The following is a 15500-nucleotide window of genomic DNA, read 5'->3' on the forward strand; positions in this document are numbered from 1 at the left end:
ATTAAGTTACATGGACAAGCATCAAGTTCAATTCTTTTTACAGTACGTCTGTAGCACATAGAGCTAATATATTTGTGTCCTCTCAGATAAGAAACGAAACAGACAACAGACCCTGCTCTAAGTTTGAGGTGCATTCTGTAATCAAATTTAGCTGTTGAAAATGACATTGAAAAAACTGCACTGCCATCAATCTAACAAGAGATAAGCTACTTAGGGAAATTATTTGTACAAATCATGTCTTAGCTCTTACAAATGTAGAAAAGCTTGTTTTGGACTCATAAGCCGCAGCAAAGTCATCATTGTACGTTTTAGCCCCCCCTTTTTTCCCCATGCTTTCTGTTTTCCTCATTTGCCCAATATACAGATGGTTATACATGGCTTAGCTTCACAACCAGCTCAGTGGTAATATGTGTCTCCGCCTGCATATCTCACGTAGCTAAACAACTCTGAAGGACAGACAGCAAAAAGGGAAGCGTCTGTACCACAAAAGCCAGTCACAAAGTCCAGCGGAAGGAGCGAGATCATTCTCAATGTCAGAAAAGCAGGCGATTTATTAAAACATCATGGGAGATTAGTTCAACCCACGGTTATTGGTTTTCTAATGGAACAGTCTGTTAATCCTCTCGCTCTCACTCTCCTCTCTCTTCCATGAAGACATTTCAGTGAGTTAGTGCCTCAATTTTTACAAATTGCCCTCAGCTTTGCGGTGACACTTTCGATTTTGAGAGAGACGAACATTTGCATTTTTCTCTTGCTCCCCACGCTAAGATAATAGCTTGGCAGCCGAGCTGGTAGCTGGCTTGGCATGAGACAGTGTGCGAGTGTATGTATTTGTGTGCGCACCAGGGTTTATGCACGCTTCCAGTGGCTGTGTATGTGTGTGTGTGTGTGTGTGTGTTTATGTGCAAGCTCATGCCTGGATGCCTAAACCGTTCGTGCTGCAGAGTGAGTGGATTTGAATGTGAAGGTTTATGACTGAGTGTGTGTTTTGCATGTGTATTTGTTTGTATTTTTTAGGTGTGTATGTACTGCCAAACACAAGTGTATTTGTGTGTGTCTGCAGTTAAGCTCTCCAACTGCTCCTGCTGCAGTTAGGCCTAACTGACCCTGACAGAGCTGCAAGATGCACAGACGAAGCGTCAGTGCTCCCTGCTCAGCTGCTCTCATTATATTCCTTACTGAGTGTGTGAGCAGAATACACTCTGCTTCTGAGAGCAGGAAAAGGAGGGTTAGATGAACAAAGGGAGAGATACGCATAAGCTATCTGGGTTTATGTACCGGCTACCACTAACTCACTACATCATAGTATTACAGAGATACTTATACTACATCTCTGCTGACAAGCACACAATAGTCGACGCTGCTAATATGACAGCATCACAAAAATACAAAATAGATGTTTAAATATAGCTCACCGTTGATCTAAAAATATGACACTTGGAAGGGAGAAAACTGTGTGCTATTTTCCTGCTTTCATAGCTCAGCGGTGCCTTTCAGCACGTACCTAAACAGAGTAGCTGTACAGGGCTCAGCAGACTCTAGCTATACTGTACTATGCCTCAAGCTACTGGACTTTGACCAAAACCTTTGACCTGTGGAGAACATATCACCATAAGCGTTCACGGCCAGCTTTGGGGTCACATTGATCCATTCCCTATAGGACTCTATGTGTGTGTGTGTGTCACCAGCTCTGAGAAATGATGTGTAATGTAATGGAAAGCATGGATTAACCTACCCCTCATTAAAAGTTGTAAATGACATCAGTAATGGATATAGATCGACACATTCGAATAAAGTTTATACAGTATGTTTAACATTTCAACTGAAAGTAGAATGAGTAGTAGTAGTAGAATGAGTGTTATGTCACTTTTATGCCTTTCCTCTGAATTTTATGCAATGTTTTATTCTAAAGTGACATATACTTGTGCTTATACTTACATTTGCTTTACATTGTGGAATAACACGTGTCAAAGAGAAAAGAGAAAATTCATTGTAAACTAAAATTCAGCCCATCTTGTACAGTTAAATCGTATCATCATCAACATATCCAACAAGAATGGAAAAGTGATTTTATTAACTTGAATCGAATGCAATTATATTTTATAATAACAGTTCAAAATTATGAAATGTGTCTGTATTTCCTTATAATTGCACTGGGAACAGTTCTCATTCACTGTCAATGGAACAACTGAAGAAGGTTTAGATTAATCTTTGGCTAACTGATAGACTACTTTATCCATAGATAAGATAATTAGCTAAAGATCATGTAAATGTAAATGAATACATTTACTATATTTTTTGGTTTTTACATCAAAAGCTGTAAACAACACATATTGATAATTTATGTAAGACTCTTGGGATAACTGTATCTGCTATTACTTTGCTCAAAGCATTATAAATACTTAAAATTTAATGCAAAACTCTCTCTTCACTAAATTGTGAAGATATCTGTACTGATGCAATAAATAAAAAAAAGTTTGTCTCCTTTGTTGCACAATTGGATTAAACTGATTCTCGTGCATTTTTACAGTCAAACCTTCCAAGCCAAGGTGCTGGATGGATGGCAAACTCCTGGAAGGCAGTGATGTCAAGCTGAGCTGCAAGTCCAGCGATGGTTCAGACCCCATCAGCTACAAGTGGGACCGAGTGCTGGACAAAGGCAAGAGTCTGGGCAAACTGCCAAACCTGGCACTGATAGGTGAGAAAAATAATTGGCGGTATTCTGACACACTGATTCACCATTCATCTACGCTAAAGCCCTCTGCAGAGTAATGCTATGAAGATTCATTTTCATATCTGTGATTTTTATAGGCTGCATTTATTCAAGGAAGTGTTTTGCTGAGCACACTGCGTTTCCTTCACCTCCTCCCACCTTTACGTTCATACATTTGCACACACTGACAGCTAAATCTGCCCAGTACAACTTTATTCTCCTGTTGCTGCTCCCTGAGCTGCTTTACCAGAGTAATTAACAGTTACAGCGCTTTGCTCAAGGGCACTTAGATAGGCTTTGATTGTTCCAATTAGGCCACTGATTCCGCATGACTTTCTTATCTTTAGAATTACAGTACTGCTGCCCCCCAAATTTGCGCAAGACATATCTACAGCTGAAGTCCACATTAAGCATGCATATTTTTCCAGAAAATGAAACAGAGCACAGCTATCTGATTTCTAGTTGTACTCTGTTGGGATGACTTATATAAACACAAGTATCTAGGTTGATACTGTGATCTGATGAAGATGTCTGTGACATTGAAATGTTAGCCTGGCTCAGGTGAATTATACCTGCATGCATAAAGTCAGTGTGTTTCTTGGCTTGTGTGTAAAAAGGAGAAAATCAAATGTAATACACAGAACTGGACTGGCAGCTCCCACAGCATTCTGTACCAAAAAAAGAGAACATTGGCTCAGTAGTAACCCTGAGGCACACTTCATTCACATGGTGTGGATTCTGGCATTCCTCTTGGATCACAACCAGACATATCTTCCTCTAAACAGTAACAGAGACAGTTTGTAGAAGAAAAGCTAATGGGCAATTCTCCCTGCTGTGTATTTTCTAAACTGGCATAAACACCCTCGGGGTGCAAACCCCTCTGTCTCATTTTTTCCCCCCAGTGTTCAACTGGCATCCTTGATGGCACGTGCCCAGACAAAAACCTTCAAATTAATGACCTCCACCAAACAACACCTGTTCAGTCTAATTAGTTTTCATTGGATGATAACACACAGCATCAGCAGCCATTATTTATGTGTCTGGTGAAAGGTAATATCACATGGTTGTCATTGGTGGGAATGACTAAATATCCCATGGGGCTGTGGGGCTCCATCGCTCTCTTAGACACACTCCTGCTACTCTCTTCCAGTCCTCCTCAGTGTGATGGGCCTAGGTCTTAAATAAACACTCCATCAACTTCTCTCTCTCTCTTTCCCTCACGCTCTGGCTGTCTATCTCTCTCTCTCTCTTTCTGAAGCCACGATATATATTACTGTTGCCTCTCCTGTCCTGCAAATGCAATTGAAAGTGGGGATAGTAAACATGCAGCAATGCACAAACAATGTACAGTAGACACCTAAGCACTATACTTACTCATATTGGTCCATTCTACAGTCTGTATTAACTGTTTTATTCCCCAGATCTCAAGAACCCAGAGATTGTGACCCTGAGAAATCTCACCATGGATAGCACAGGTGTCTACAGGTGCACAGCAAGCAATGACGTGGGGGAGGAAAACTGCACCATTGAGGTTACGATGCAGCGTGAGTTTTGGGAACGACCTCGCAGCATTCACCTCACACCAAACTGTCACACTGATTGATGGTTATTGTTTCAAACTGCGGCTGGAAATACATTTATTCCCCTGTCTGCCTCTCCGTCTACCTCCCCACCACCTCACCCCCCTGTGCTCCAACACAAGGGACTGCGCTAAACTAAAACTTGTGGCTACTGGTCACCACCTATGCTCCAACAGTTATGTTTCACTGTCACACTAATACATTTCCTGAGAGGCCCAGGGTGGTCAGGGTCATATGTAGAGAAAATGACAGATCTAATAGCTCAGCAGAAAATGTTTGAGAGCCCTGGTGTCAAATTGCATGTGGGCACTATATCACAAACGTATGGAGTTGGAAATATTGCCAGTAAATGAGTATGGCCCACAAGTATTTGTGAATTTAAGATTTAGAATGAAAACTACAGCTGTCAGCTCTGATTATCAGTGAATAATATGTAACAGGCAGTGAGCGACTCTATCTCTCATCACTCACCAATTCCTCTTTTCTGTTCACAGATGTGAGGGATGTAGGTATGGTAGCAGGTGCAGTGGTGGGAATATCCCTCGGTGTCCTCATTGTCATATTAATCATCTGGCTCGTCTTCCGGAAGAAAGAGAAAAAGAAGTACGAGGAGGAGGAGACTCCAAATGAGATCAGGTTTATTCATCCTTCTTTCCTTCCTTACTTGTGATTGTTTCACTTTTTCACCATTTTGTAAAAAAATTAAATGTAGTGTGCTAAAAGCTGTGTGGATGTATGGGATTATGCGGATATTCATTTGTATGTGTGTTTGTGTGAATGTATATATGCACGTGCATATGTGTGTTTCCTGTATCTATCTCAGTGTGTCTGGGGCTGTTGCTGTTATCTTAGCTGCAGTTTAACTAGTTTTTTAGTTCAAACCTGTGTACTAAGTAATCACTTGGTGTCTAAACCCTGATACTGTCATGGCTTCATGTCCTCCTACAGTAAAGCCATGGCATCTATCCTGTAGATTTACTCTAATTACTCCTCTGTGTACAAACCTAATGTAATATTGTATAATTATGTTAAAAATGTGTAATATCTGCCTGTCTCATCCTAGCACGTAGCTGTTTGTTGACTTGTGTGTGTGTAGTGGAAATTTAAAGATGAATTCCCAGAGAACAACTTGTGTTTCACAGTTTTATTGTAATAAATAGAGTTCACATATGCAAATGTGGATCTCCCAGTTTGCTAGGCTGAAAGAGATACTGTATGAAGTCCAATTATTATATTTGTACATAAAGGCGGGCGTTACATATTCGTCACCTTAACAGGTGTCTTTTAATTATTGCACAGTGTTCTTTCTATTCATTCATAGCCTTATCTATCTTTCCTCCTCTGCCTCTGTCACAGCTCACTTTTGTTAACTTATCCACACCTGTCAGGAACCGGCAGTGGAACATGTTAAAACGAGAGGCAGAGATGACAGACTATTATGTAGTGCACTTAGCCGTAAGACAGTATAACATAAGACAGTATAACATAATCTTAAAACAATAAATGTAAGAGTAAAAGATCCCATTTCAGCGTGTTACACCTGAAGCAACAGTTTAACTGAAGTCGTTCTACAACGCAGATAAGAAAGTAAAATGCTAACTGACACAGCAACAGCCCCTACAGTATGTGCTTGGATACTTTCTGTCTACCTGTCTTCCTGCCTGTGTGTGTGCATCTAAAAACTATAAACAACTACAAGGTCAAGTGTTCATTGATTATCTTTTAAGAGCCTCCTTTTCACACCTCCCTTACCCTTACCGCCATGTTTGTATTTCATGAGTGCGTGTGTGTGTGGGGGGGGCATCAGAGCTGAGGGATCACGCTAGTGTTTATTCCTCCCTTTAAAGCCTGCTTGCATTGGTGGACCCTGTGGACCCGCTAATGACACTTGTAAAAGCACCAGGATTTTTGGTGACAGACTGGAGTCAGTGTAGGTGCATATTTACTGATGTAACAATGAATAATGTAGCATGGTTGAGGGACAGCTTCCAGTAAATAATGTACATGTGATGAAGTGTTTTCTGTTTTTATACCATGTTAAGAGTCTGAGCCGTTCCACTAATGTGCTCAACTAGACCACCAGCTTTAGTCATGCATCTCTTGCGTGTGCATTTATAACCAACCTCTGTGCTGTTTGAAAACTTTGTTGGAACTATCTCTGGCTTGTCTGAGAAGTAGCATGTAGCCAACAATGCACAAATGAGAGGTTTCTATTTCTGACTTTTTCAAGAGAGTTATATAAGCCCTGTATCAATAGGGTTAATATTACCTGCTGACTTAGCCTCACATCCTATACATCCTGGTGACCTGGTGACAGTGATTTATAAACACTGCAAAGACCCTCTGTGATTTTAATATCATCCCAGTAACAATTACAGCACGAATTATCCCAGTTTTGCTGATGCTCCTGTCTGTGGAACTCTTTTAAGCAGTAAGTTGTTTTTGCCATATAGTTTCTTGATTTCTAGCCTCCTATCATGAAAAAGTAAGGCAAAAGTGGAATTATACAGGAAAGTTTTCATTGTGTTCTCAGCAAAAACTTTTTTTTTTGCCTTGAAATTGTATCTGGGGAACTAGTGATTTCAGCACATTTCATTATTTTGTGCAAATGTGTTTCACAAAACTCAGACCTGGGGGGTATCTCATGAATTACATGAGGTCCCAATACTGGTCCCATGTGAATACAGCCTTAGAACAGTGTTAGAGAGTGGTAGTGTGTGGCTTATTGTGTATGTGTGTGCTTTGCTTTTCTATTTTGAGAGGTATAGTTGATATAAAATAAGGGGACCTTTATCATCATTGTGTGCTCTGTGTGTGTGTGGGTGTTTCTTACCACAGGGAGGATGCGGAGGCTCCCAAAGCCAAGCTAGTGAAGCCCAACTCCCTGTCCTCGTCCCGTTCCGGCAGCTCGCGCTCCGGTGCCTCCTCCACCCAGTCCATGGTGCACAACAGCGCCCAGCGTGGTCACCGCCCTCGCCCACCTGCTGTTGCAGCCCTCAAGGAAAATGGACAGCCTCCAGGCTTCCCCCAGTCCCCACCAGCCTACACTTCAGTGGTACCCCCCAAGACCCCGGAGCCCCCTACCACTCCAAAATTCACCTCCAGGAACCTGTCTGGGCCCACACCCCCAACCCTCATGGTCCCCGCCCAGACCAAGGCCTTCCAGACTGTGTAGGACTGAAAGCCAACCCCTTCCTGCAGCCATGTGAGACTCCCATCCCTGCCCAGCACCTATGCCCCCCTCCCAAAGACTAAGACTCTTCCATAAACAAAGAAATGCAACTAGTTAAAAGGATGTAATTAAAAGAATCAATACTATAAGTCCAAAAGTACTTTTAATGAATGCATACTTAAAAAGGGAAAATAGAAATGCTTGCCCCCTACTGAATTACATAAAACAACAAAACAAAAGAAAAAACAAGACCTGAGATGCGACACTGTTTGTGTCTCATGGCTAAAGGCAGAACTTATTTTTTGAGTTCCTTCTTTTGGCTTCAGAAGGCACAGGGAAGCACCATGTGCAGCGAGGTGGAAGGAGCCCCCTAGCAGAGCTTTTATTTATTTATCAAATCAAAGGGTTAGGCATGCAGTGGAGAAAAAGAGGGGAAAAAGGGAAACAGTGAAAGCTGGATAATAAACTAGATCCAGACTCTGAGCCTGGTACCAATGGAGTCATACTGCTGTTGAGCTTTGGTTGTCAACAAATACGAGACAGATACAAGCAGGGCCGAAACAGGGAAGAGAAGAAAGTGCAAGAGCATAAGACAGCTACTGATTTTTTTTCTTTTGGAGGGGGGTGGGGGGTGGGGTCACTGATTCATGTCACCCTGCACCTCCGACTAGCTGCTTCCAGCACCTGCTTTAAAACCACAAACCCCTTTGCTTCCCGTGGGTCAGGCCGACTGTGCCCATTCATGTGGACAGACAGTGTGCGGTGTGTGTGCATCATGTGCCTCAGTGCTCTCGGTCTTTCGTGCTCTCATAAAAGAACCCACGAGAAACCACAGTGGTCCCGAGACTGACTCATCTGGCTCACAAACAGCTCATCTGCTTTACCAATCAGCAGGGGAAACTTCAGGTACAAGGATGTAGCACTGACAATGGCGTCAAATCAAATGGAGTTGTTACCCCCTCTCGCATCCTGTCTACATCTATGGACACCTTTTTCTGGTACTGAATATCTTCCCTGAGTAATTAACTAGTATGTATTAGGCCTATAGACAGTCAATATTTTAAATATAGGGGATAAGCATCTGTTAGACCAGCTGGTCTTGTTTTTCTTTTCTTTTGTCTCTGTTCTCCTTTGTCTCTTCTATCTGAGCAGGTTGAAAGGGTGACAGACAGCTGTGTGTCCATTCATCCATATTAAGAAGTGCCACCAATCCCTAGGATGGGTTATTATTATTGCTTTTTTTTACTCTTTTGTTTACCTGCTACATTTCTGAACTGAAACCAAAATCTGTCACCTTGAATGTGTGATGTACAAAGATGGTGGATCCCGTTGCTTTCAGCTTCCTACAAGGTACTGAATCGATATTCAAGCTAAGGCACAAAGAATTGACCTTGACGTTCAATTTTACAATTACTATGTCTGAATGAGGGAAGCAAGAAGTATGATTCTAGAGACTTCAATTGTATAGGGTGTGTATGGTATCATTGTCAGTACTCTCCATGGATCCATAACAATGGAGTGGCACTCGATTGCTGTCTCACTGAATCACCGGATCCTGCTTGGTTATTGGTCGAGCTGTGGTATTGGCCAATCCCCCCTTTTGTCGTATCCTCAGACAGACCCAGTGCGGTTTGATTGAAAGTAGCTGAAAAAAAAGGGCAAGTAGCCTATCTAGTGTGCCTTTGCAATCCCTCTTCCCTTTGATGGTTTCTTTCTTTGTCCTTATCTTCAGCACACCAGTGGTTAAGTCTCTGTTCACATCCAGCTTTGAGGGTCAACAGCAGCAAACGCTGAGAGATACAACTTCACAAAACTTGCCTAGTAATAACAGATACAGCCCAGGGAGCACAAAGCAGAGTGAATTATCCATGGTGAGAAAGCAATCCCATGCCACAGGACAATGTACTGTAAATTCTGTAATCAGTCTTGTTTTATATTGTACATACAGATAGATATACGCACATGATGTCATTTAATTTAATAAATATAGGTATGTGATGGGAGATTTTCTCCCCTACAAAAGAGTCAAATGGGAAACCCAAAAGTGAATTTAAACCATGTGTTTTTGTACATTTGTTGTGTTCAAAGTGAAAAAGTCAAATCCCTATTTCACATGTCACTTTGGCATTTTTATCTTTGAACTCTATGTTCATATGAAACAAATATTATCATATGTAATAGAGATTGGAGGGGAAAAAAAGGCCTAAGGATGGCGATGTTGGTCAGTCTGAGGATCAGTTTCTTAGTTTTCTGACCATCTTGCTCATCCAATGCTGTGATCCAGAGCAAGATATTTATACAAGGACCAGCCAGATTCTCTCATAAGATATATGGAATTTACTGATCCTGTGAGATTTATTTCCTTTGATTTTTTGTTATTTTGAAAACTATTTGCCAAATTTCCATGAAATCTGTTCTGAGAACTCATGATCAAGGCATGATGAATATTTCGGGGAATCCCTTACCTTTCATTTGGCGCACCATCCAGCTAAAATTTCCTCTTGTGCACAAGATATATCAAAATCTAATGGGCAGACTGCCATTAAATTTTGTGAGTACATTCATATTACAAAGGAAATAAGCTGTTTTGAATGCCCCATGGTATTTACTCTCAGGACAAATTTTACAATCCAAGCTCCACCACTGGTTCGAAATGATTTGCATATTCAGTATCTTCTGTCCAACACTTGAATTGTTTGTTATTCTCAAGTGGGGCTTCTGTCTTGTTTCACTCATAAATCTAAACTTTCACATTGAAGTAAAATCTGTCACATATGATAAAGGAATTTAATCTTAAAATGTTTGACAACCAACATCTGTCTGAAAAACACATGTAGTTTGACTTCACATACTGGGACTTCATGTGATGTTACTGTAAGGGAAGATGAGAAAAAAATGCCTTTTATATTCAAACACAAACAGCAGTTCAGATTTGACCAGGGATGCTACTGCGTGTGTGTGTGTGTGTGTGCGTGTGTATGTGTGTGTCTGTGCGTGCGTGCATGCATGCATGCTTGTGAGTGTGTGAGTATGGGTGTGTGGGTGTGTGCATGTAAATTCAGTATAAGCCCTTGGGCCACACCCACACATTCTCATGTTAGCCATTCAGTGAATGAGAGGGATCCAGTCAGGCAAAGTAACCTCTATCCAAATTGATACGACTGCAGACTGGCAGTGTTTATTTTAGTTTTCATGGACTTATATGCCTATTGAACGTGGCTTCACAGGAAGCAGTCATGTTTTTGCTTGTGGGGGTGGTGTCTCGAGACAAAGCACGTCCATAATTCATAACTATCGTCAGCTCTGGAGGCCACTTGTACACTTTCTCCCTGCTCTTGCTGTCTCTTAACATAGAATGCACTTGGCCCTGGGTGTACTGATGGCGTCTCAAGGCATACACACACACACGCGCACACACACACACACACACACAATACAAACAGGTAAATGTTGTATATACACACACACACATCACATTCAGGTGCACACGGAAATACAGGTACTATGTGCTTCATGCACATTCACATTTGCACATGCACAGATTCGCTCACAAACACACACACAGTTTGCACAAACAAAAGCCCAAACAGCAAACCTTGTTATTTCTGCTCCTTCAGAATCAATTTGATGGATCGAATGTCTGGAGGTATTACGACTGACTGATGGAACCAGGATACTAAATGCAGCACAGAAAGGGACACTCTATACTGCATCACCCAGGGGATACACACACACACACACACACACACACACAGACAAAAACAGCTACTGTAACAAAACACACACAGGCACTCAGAAAGACAGACTCTGCAATGCATTTTAACAATCTGGATAGCATATTCTCCAAGACTTTTTTTTCCCTAGGAATCTGTCAGAGTAGCTCTGGGAATCAGTAGAGGTATAACAGGATTGATATTGAGCCAGGGCTGTAGGCTCTTGCCATTGAAATTCCCTCCACCACAGATGAAAGTAGCAGTGGAGGTGGAGGATGGGATGCAAGTCTTCCAGCTGTTAAATTCCTCCAAGCTTTTTGATTTGCTTTCCAGCAACTGCAAGTCTCAGGTGGCAGATTCCCCAGTTTATGAGCCCTCGCGTTGCATTTCTCCTCTCGTGTGCAGCTTTGTGGCCTGACAAACTTGCACTCTTTCCAACAAATTAATTTTAAGGAGCTTTTGTCAGTTCAGTAGCGAGCGGAGAAAGAAAGTCTTAACACACCTCAGAGTGTCAGCAGCACATCCAGTATCATCCTTTAAAACAGTATCCATCAACACTATATATTGTCATATTATCAACACTCAAAGGTGCAGTAAACATGAAGCCATTTATGGTTATCCTGTGTTATATGATAGGAATATGAATCTCATGTAGCCACAATGTTTTATGTTCTATTAAGCAGTTTTATTTCTGACTAAAGATGTTGAGCAGGGCAAAATTATGCTCAGGCTTTGTGGTTTGGCCTTGTGTCTGGGTATAGGGGAATGTGATGTATTGCTACTGTTAAAGAGAAGAGATGGACGGGGCTGATGTCAACCTCAAGAAGGAAAGCAAAGGTACCTGCATGTCATAGGAGATTGAGCAGACGAATGGGAATGCTTTGCTTTGATGTAACATAACTGTATTCGGCTAAAGAAAAAAAGAAAAAAAAAAGAAACTCTACAATTGTAAATATATTCACAGAAAATTTTATGAAGCTTTATTTTTGTCTTCTTCCTTATTTTGAATTGTTCATCCATGTACTTTGCACTTTTTTGTGTGCTATGCTCATCACCGGCCTGTGTGGGATCTGTGTGGTTGGCTGTTTCTCTTGACTACATTGTTGAGATGTCAGGGGGAGACACGCTCAGTGCGGCGTCACTAAAGGGAAATGTAAGACACTTTTGTTTTCTTTACTCTCATCTGTTTTTTCTGCCGTGGATTCTGTTTGGTTTTGTAAAACCGAACAGAATTTCTGTTTGTTCGTTTGATGAAAACAATCCATGTAAATATCACAAGTAAAAAATGTATATTTTTACGACTTCTGAGTTATTACTCTTTCATTTGCAAATAAAATATTCAATGACAACCTACTTGGTCTTGTGGCCTCTTGATTTGGATTCTGGCCTCTCTGCAAAGAGGAAACAGAAGAATAACTCCTTGGCCTGAGTGACATAGACTTACAGTATATTCAGCGTAGGAATTAGTCAAAGCTTTCCTTTGCAGTGTATTTGTGAATGTATTACTGTCACTCCCCAATCTCCTCTGATCTTTATGTATGTTGGTGGGGAGTGATGAGGTCATAGCCTAAATTTAAAATATAAACTCTATACATACCCTGTACAGTTACTGCACATTAAATATTCACAATATAATAATTGCATTCTACAGTACATGAGTTGGCTGACTAAACTAAAATTTGACAGCTGCTGAAAAGCATTACTGTACATTCATGAGCCATAGTTGTCAGAAAAATCAAACCCTGAAGGCAAAAATGAGCAAGCATGTATGCTGTCAAAAGCATAATGTGAATATTTAATTTTTGCACTGAACAGATTTCTATTCAGCGGCCATATCCCCTGTCAGATTTCAAAACATCCTCGCACACAATTGCAATACCAAGTTGTACTGCCAATGTAGGTGATGGCAATGTAACGCTGGTTAATGATTAAGTGTTCACTGTGATGGATTAGCTATCTCAAGCAAGTTTCAAGACTCAGCAAGATGACTTCTTCAATGCAGAAAATCTATAAATTTGCAGTATGCTGTGTAAAATGGTCAGCAGTGATTTGCATTAGTTATTTTATATTAATATGAAATAAAAATCCCAGAGGAACCATATTCTGACTCAGTTAGGCAGGGATGTCCTTCTCCCCACAGTCCCTCTTGATCTCCAGCCTCTTGACGTGACACTCAAGGTCATAGATATCTATTGACCCGTCAACCACTTATTGACTGACATTCATCTCTTCCCTCCAAAAGGTTCTTCTTATTATATGTTGACAATCTATTGAACTGCCAAGTGTCTGTGTCAACCCTATTTAAAGAGGCAGAGTGTGACTTTATCTATGCTCCATGGATGCACACAAAGGTATAAAGAGAAGTTGCAAAAGTGGATTGCATAAGTGGAAATAGCACCCTGAGTAAATGCACATGGGCAATCCATGGGGGATAATACAATTACCGGTGTGTTTGCCGACATCTGTTTGTTGAGGAGTTGGCTGAGCACTGCTTGCTAAATTTACATCTTTTCAAAACACAGCATCCATATTAAGCCAGATCAGATTTTCAAGGCCAGATCACATTTCTCCGCTCTCTGCTCCATGCCTCTGTGCCCATTGTTCCGCATGATTAGCCATGTGTGATGACACTGTCATAAACCCATCGCACTGGCATGCCCATGCACACACAAGAACACACACGCTTATCAATGCATACATATGCTGCACTCACGTCATCTGGTTACAGCTTGGACCATCAGGATGGTAATTTCTAGTGGTACAGATAATATGTGTTATTTACACTTTAATTATCTATCTTTTTTTTAAAAAAAAGGAGCTAATATGCAGCATCCACATTTCTTTTCAGACACTTTCATATTATTTACCATGTCAACATAAAACTAGGTAGCATTGGTGTTGCAAATCATCTACCAGCATTTTGCCACAATTATGAATTAACACTAAAAAGGGACACTCACACTCTAATTAGCCCAAATACAAAAGTGATATCATACAGATAATACATCTTTTGGCTCTGAGCAGGCTTTGTCGCCTAATTAATATCAAATCATATTTTGCTCTTGGTCTCCCTCTGTAATCTGCTAAGTAAATACTCGTAGATTTCCACACCAGGCCTTCATAATTGAAGTCACTTATATAATTGCACCCCCTGGTGTTTATTGGGGATAGCTCTTGCTGAAAGGCTCTTAATGAGATGAGAAGAATCAGAAGTCACACATCATGCATCGTCAGCTTAGATTAGTTCAACCACAAATATCCAGCATCTATTTAAACTATATAATATGTAACTTATATACACAGAAATGGAAGTTTCCAGCAGATTTTGGATTACAGTTGTCAAATTTCGGTGGTTGAATTTGTGTCGCCTCCCTTGTTTAATCTGAGTTTTTGTGTCTGTTTCTAAGGATATTGACCTTAGCACTAATCATCACAGATAACTTAAATCTAACTCAACTATGGCCCTTGTTTGTGAACAAAGTTAGAGGAGAAAAATAAAAAGTTAGCGACTTATGTAGCAATGCACTGTGCACAGTTGTCCTACATGACTCAATGAGAGAACAAAACAGCAGTACTGCTAGTGGGTGTCACTGGGTAAAGGGACCATACAGTGGCTTTGCTTAAAGCTCCCTCTGGTGGAACCTGACTTACTGTATGTACCAAGTGCAACACATATTGAAGGCACACTGATGAACAGAAGTGCAGGAGATGTGTGGACAGAAAGTTGATTGTTCTGATACTAAAACATAGTGTGGTACAGTAAACAGGCTTTGCTTGTCAAACAGTATGCAGGTATTGACATGCAATTCATTGTTATTTTAATCAAACTTTTCATCCATGTCTTTTATTCATTTGAAAGCTGATTATATTTCACATTTATCTTTAAAAAGAAGGGTGTAAAAGAACACTATTTTAGCACACAATGGCAATAAATTGGCTTCACAGCTGCCAATCTTTCTGAATATTACTGTGAACTTTTACCAGTGCAGTGTGAGTCTTTGCACTGATTATCTCTGGGTAATGAGCATTGCGCTGTGACCCACATCCCCAGTATGTTTCACTCTCTGACAACTACACTAATTATGGTGCTGCTATAAATTCAGATAGTGAGGTTAATAGCATGCTATTTTTGACACCCGTTCATTGCTTCAATTCCACTTTAAAATTTAAGTCGTCTTCGCATATAGATGAACTATCCATTATCCATTTTTTGAGGCTATATTGCAAACTAACACCCTGATACTGTGCTATCTGACAACCCTGATTAGGATTAATGCACCTATGATATGCATGATAAATATGAGCATAAATTTACATTGTGA

The 15500-nt window shown here is 40.7% G+C and overlaps 1 protein-coding gene across 1 annotated transcript in view; it reads left to right on the forward strand.

Moving 5' to 3' along the window:
- The window catches only part of clmpb (CXADR like membrane protein b), a 65574-nt gene extending 54344 nt beyond the window's left edge, over positions 1-11230 (forward strand). Inside the window, exons 5-8 of the mRNA XM_042415444.1 lie at positions 2531-2698; positions 4135-4257; positions 4788-4929; positions 7132-11230. Coding sequence (XP_042271378.1) covers positions 2531-2698; positions 4135-4257; positions 4788-4929; positions 7132-7468 — 770 coding nt within the window. The 3' untranslated portion in view covers positions 7469-11230. The remainder of the gene's footprint in view (positions 1-2530; positions 2699-4134; positions 4258-4787; positions 4930-7131) is intronic.
- The last annotated feature ends 4270 nt before the right edge of the window (positions 11231-15500 follow it).

The sequence above is a fragment of the Thunnus maccoyii genome, chromosome 6, assembly GCF_910596095.1.
Source record: "Thunnus maccoyii chromosome 6, fThuMac1.1, whole genome shotgun sequence".
Lineage (NCBI taxonomy): Eukaryota > Metazoa > Chordata > Actinopteri > Scombriformes > Scombridae > Thunnus > Thunnus maccoyii.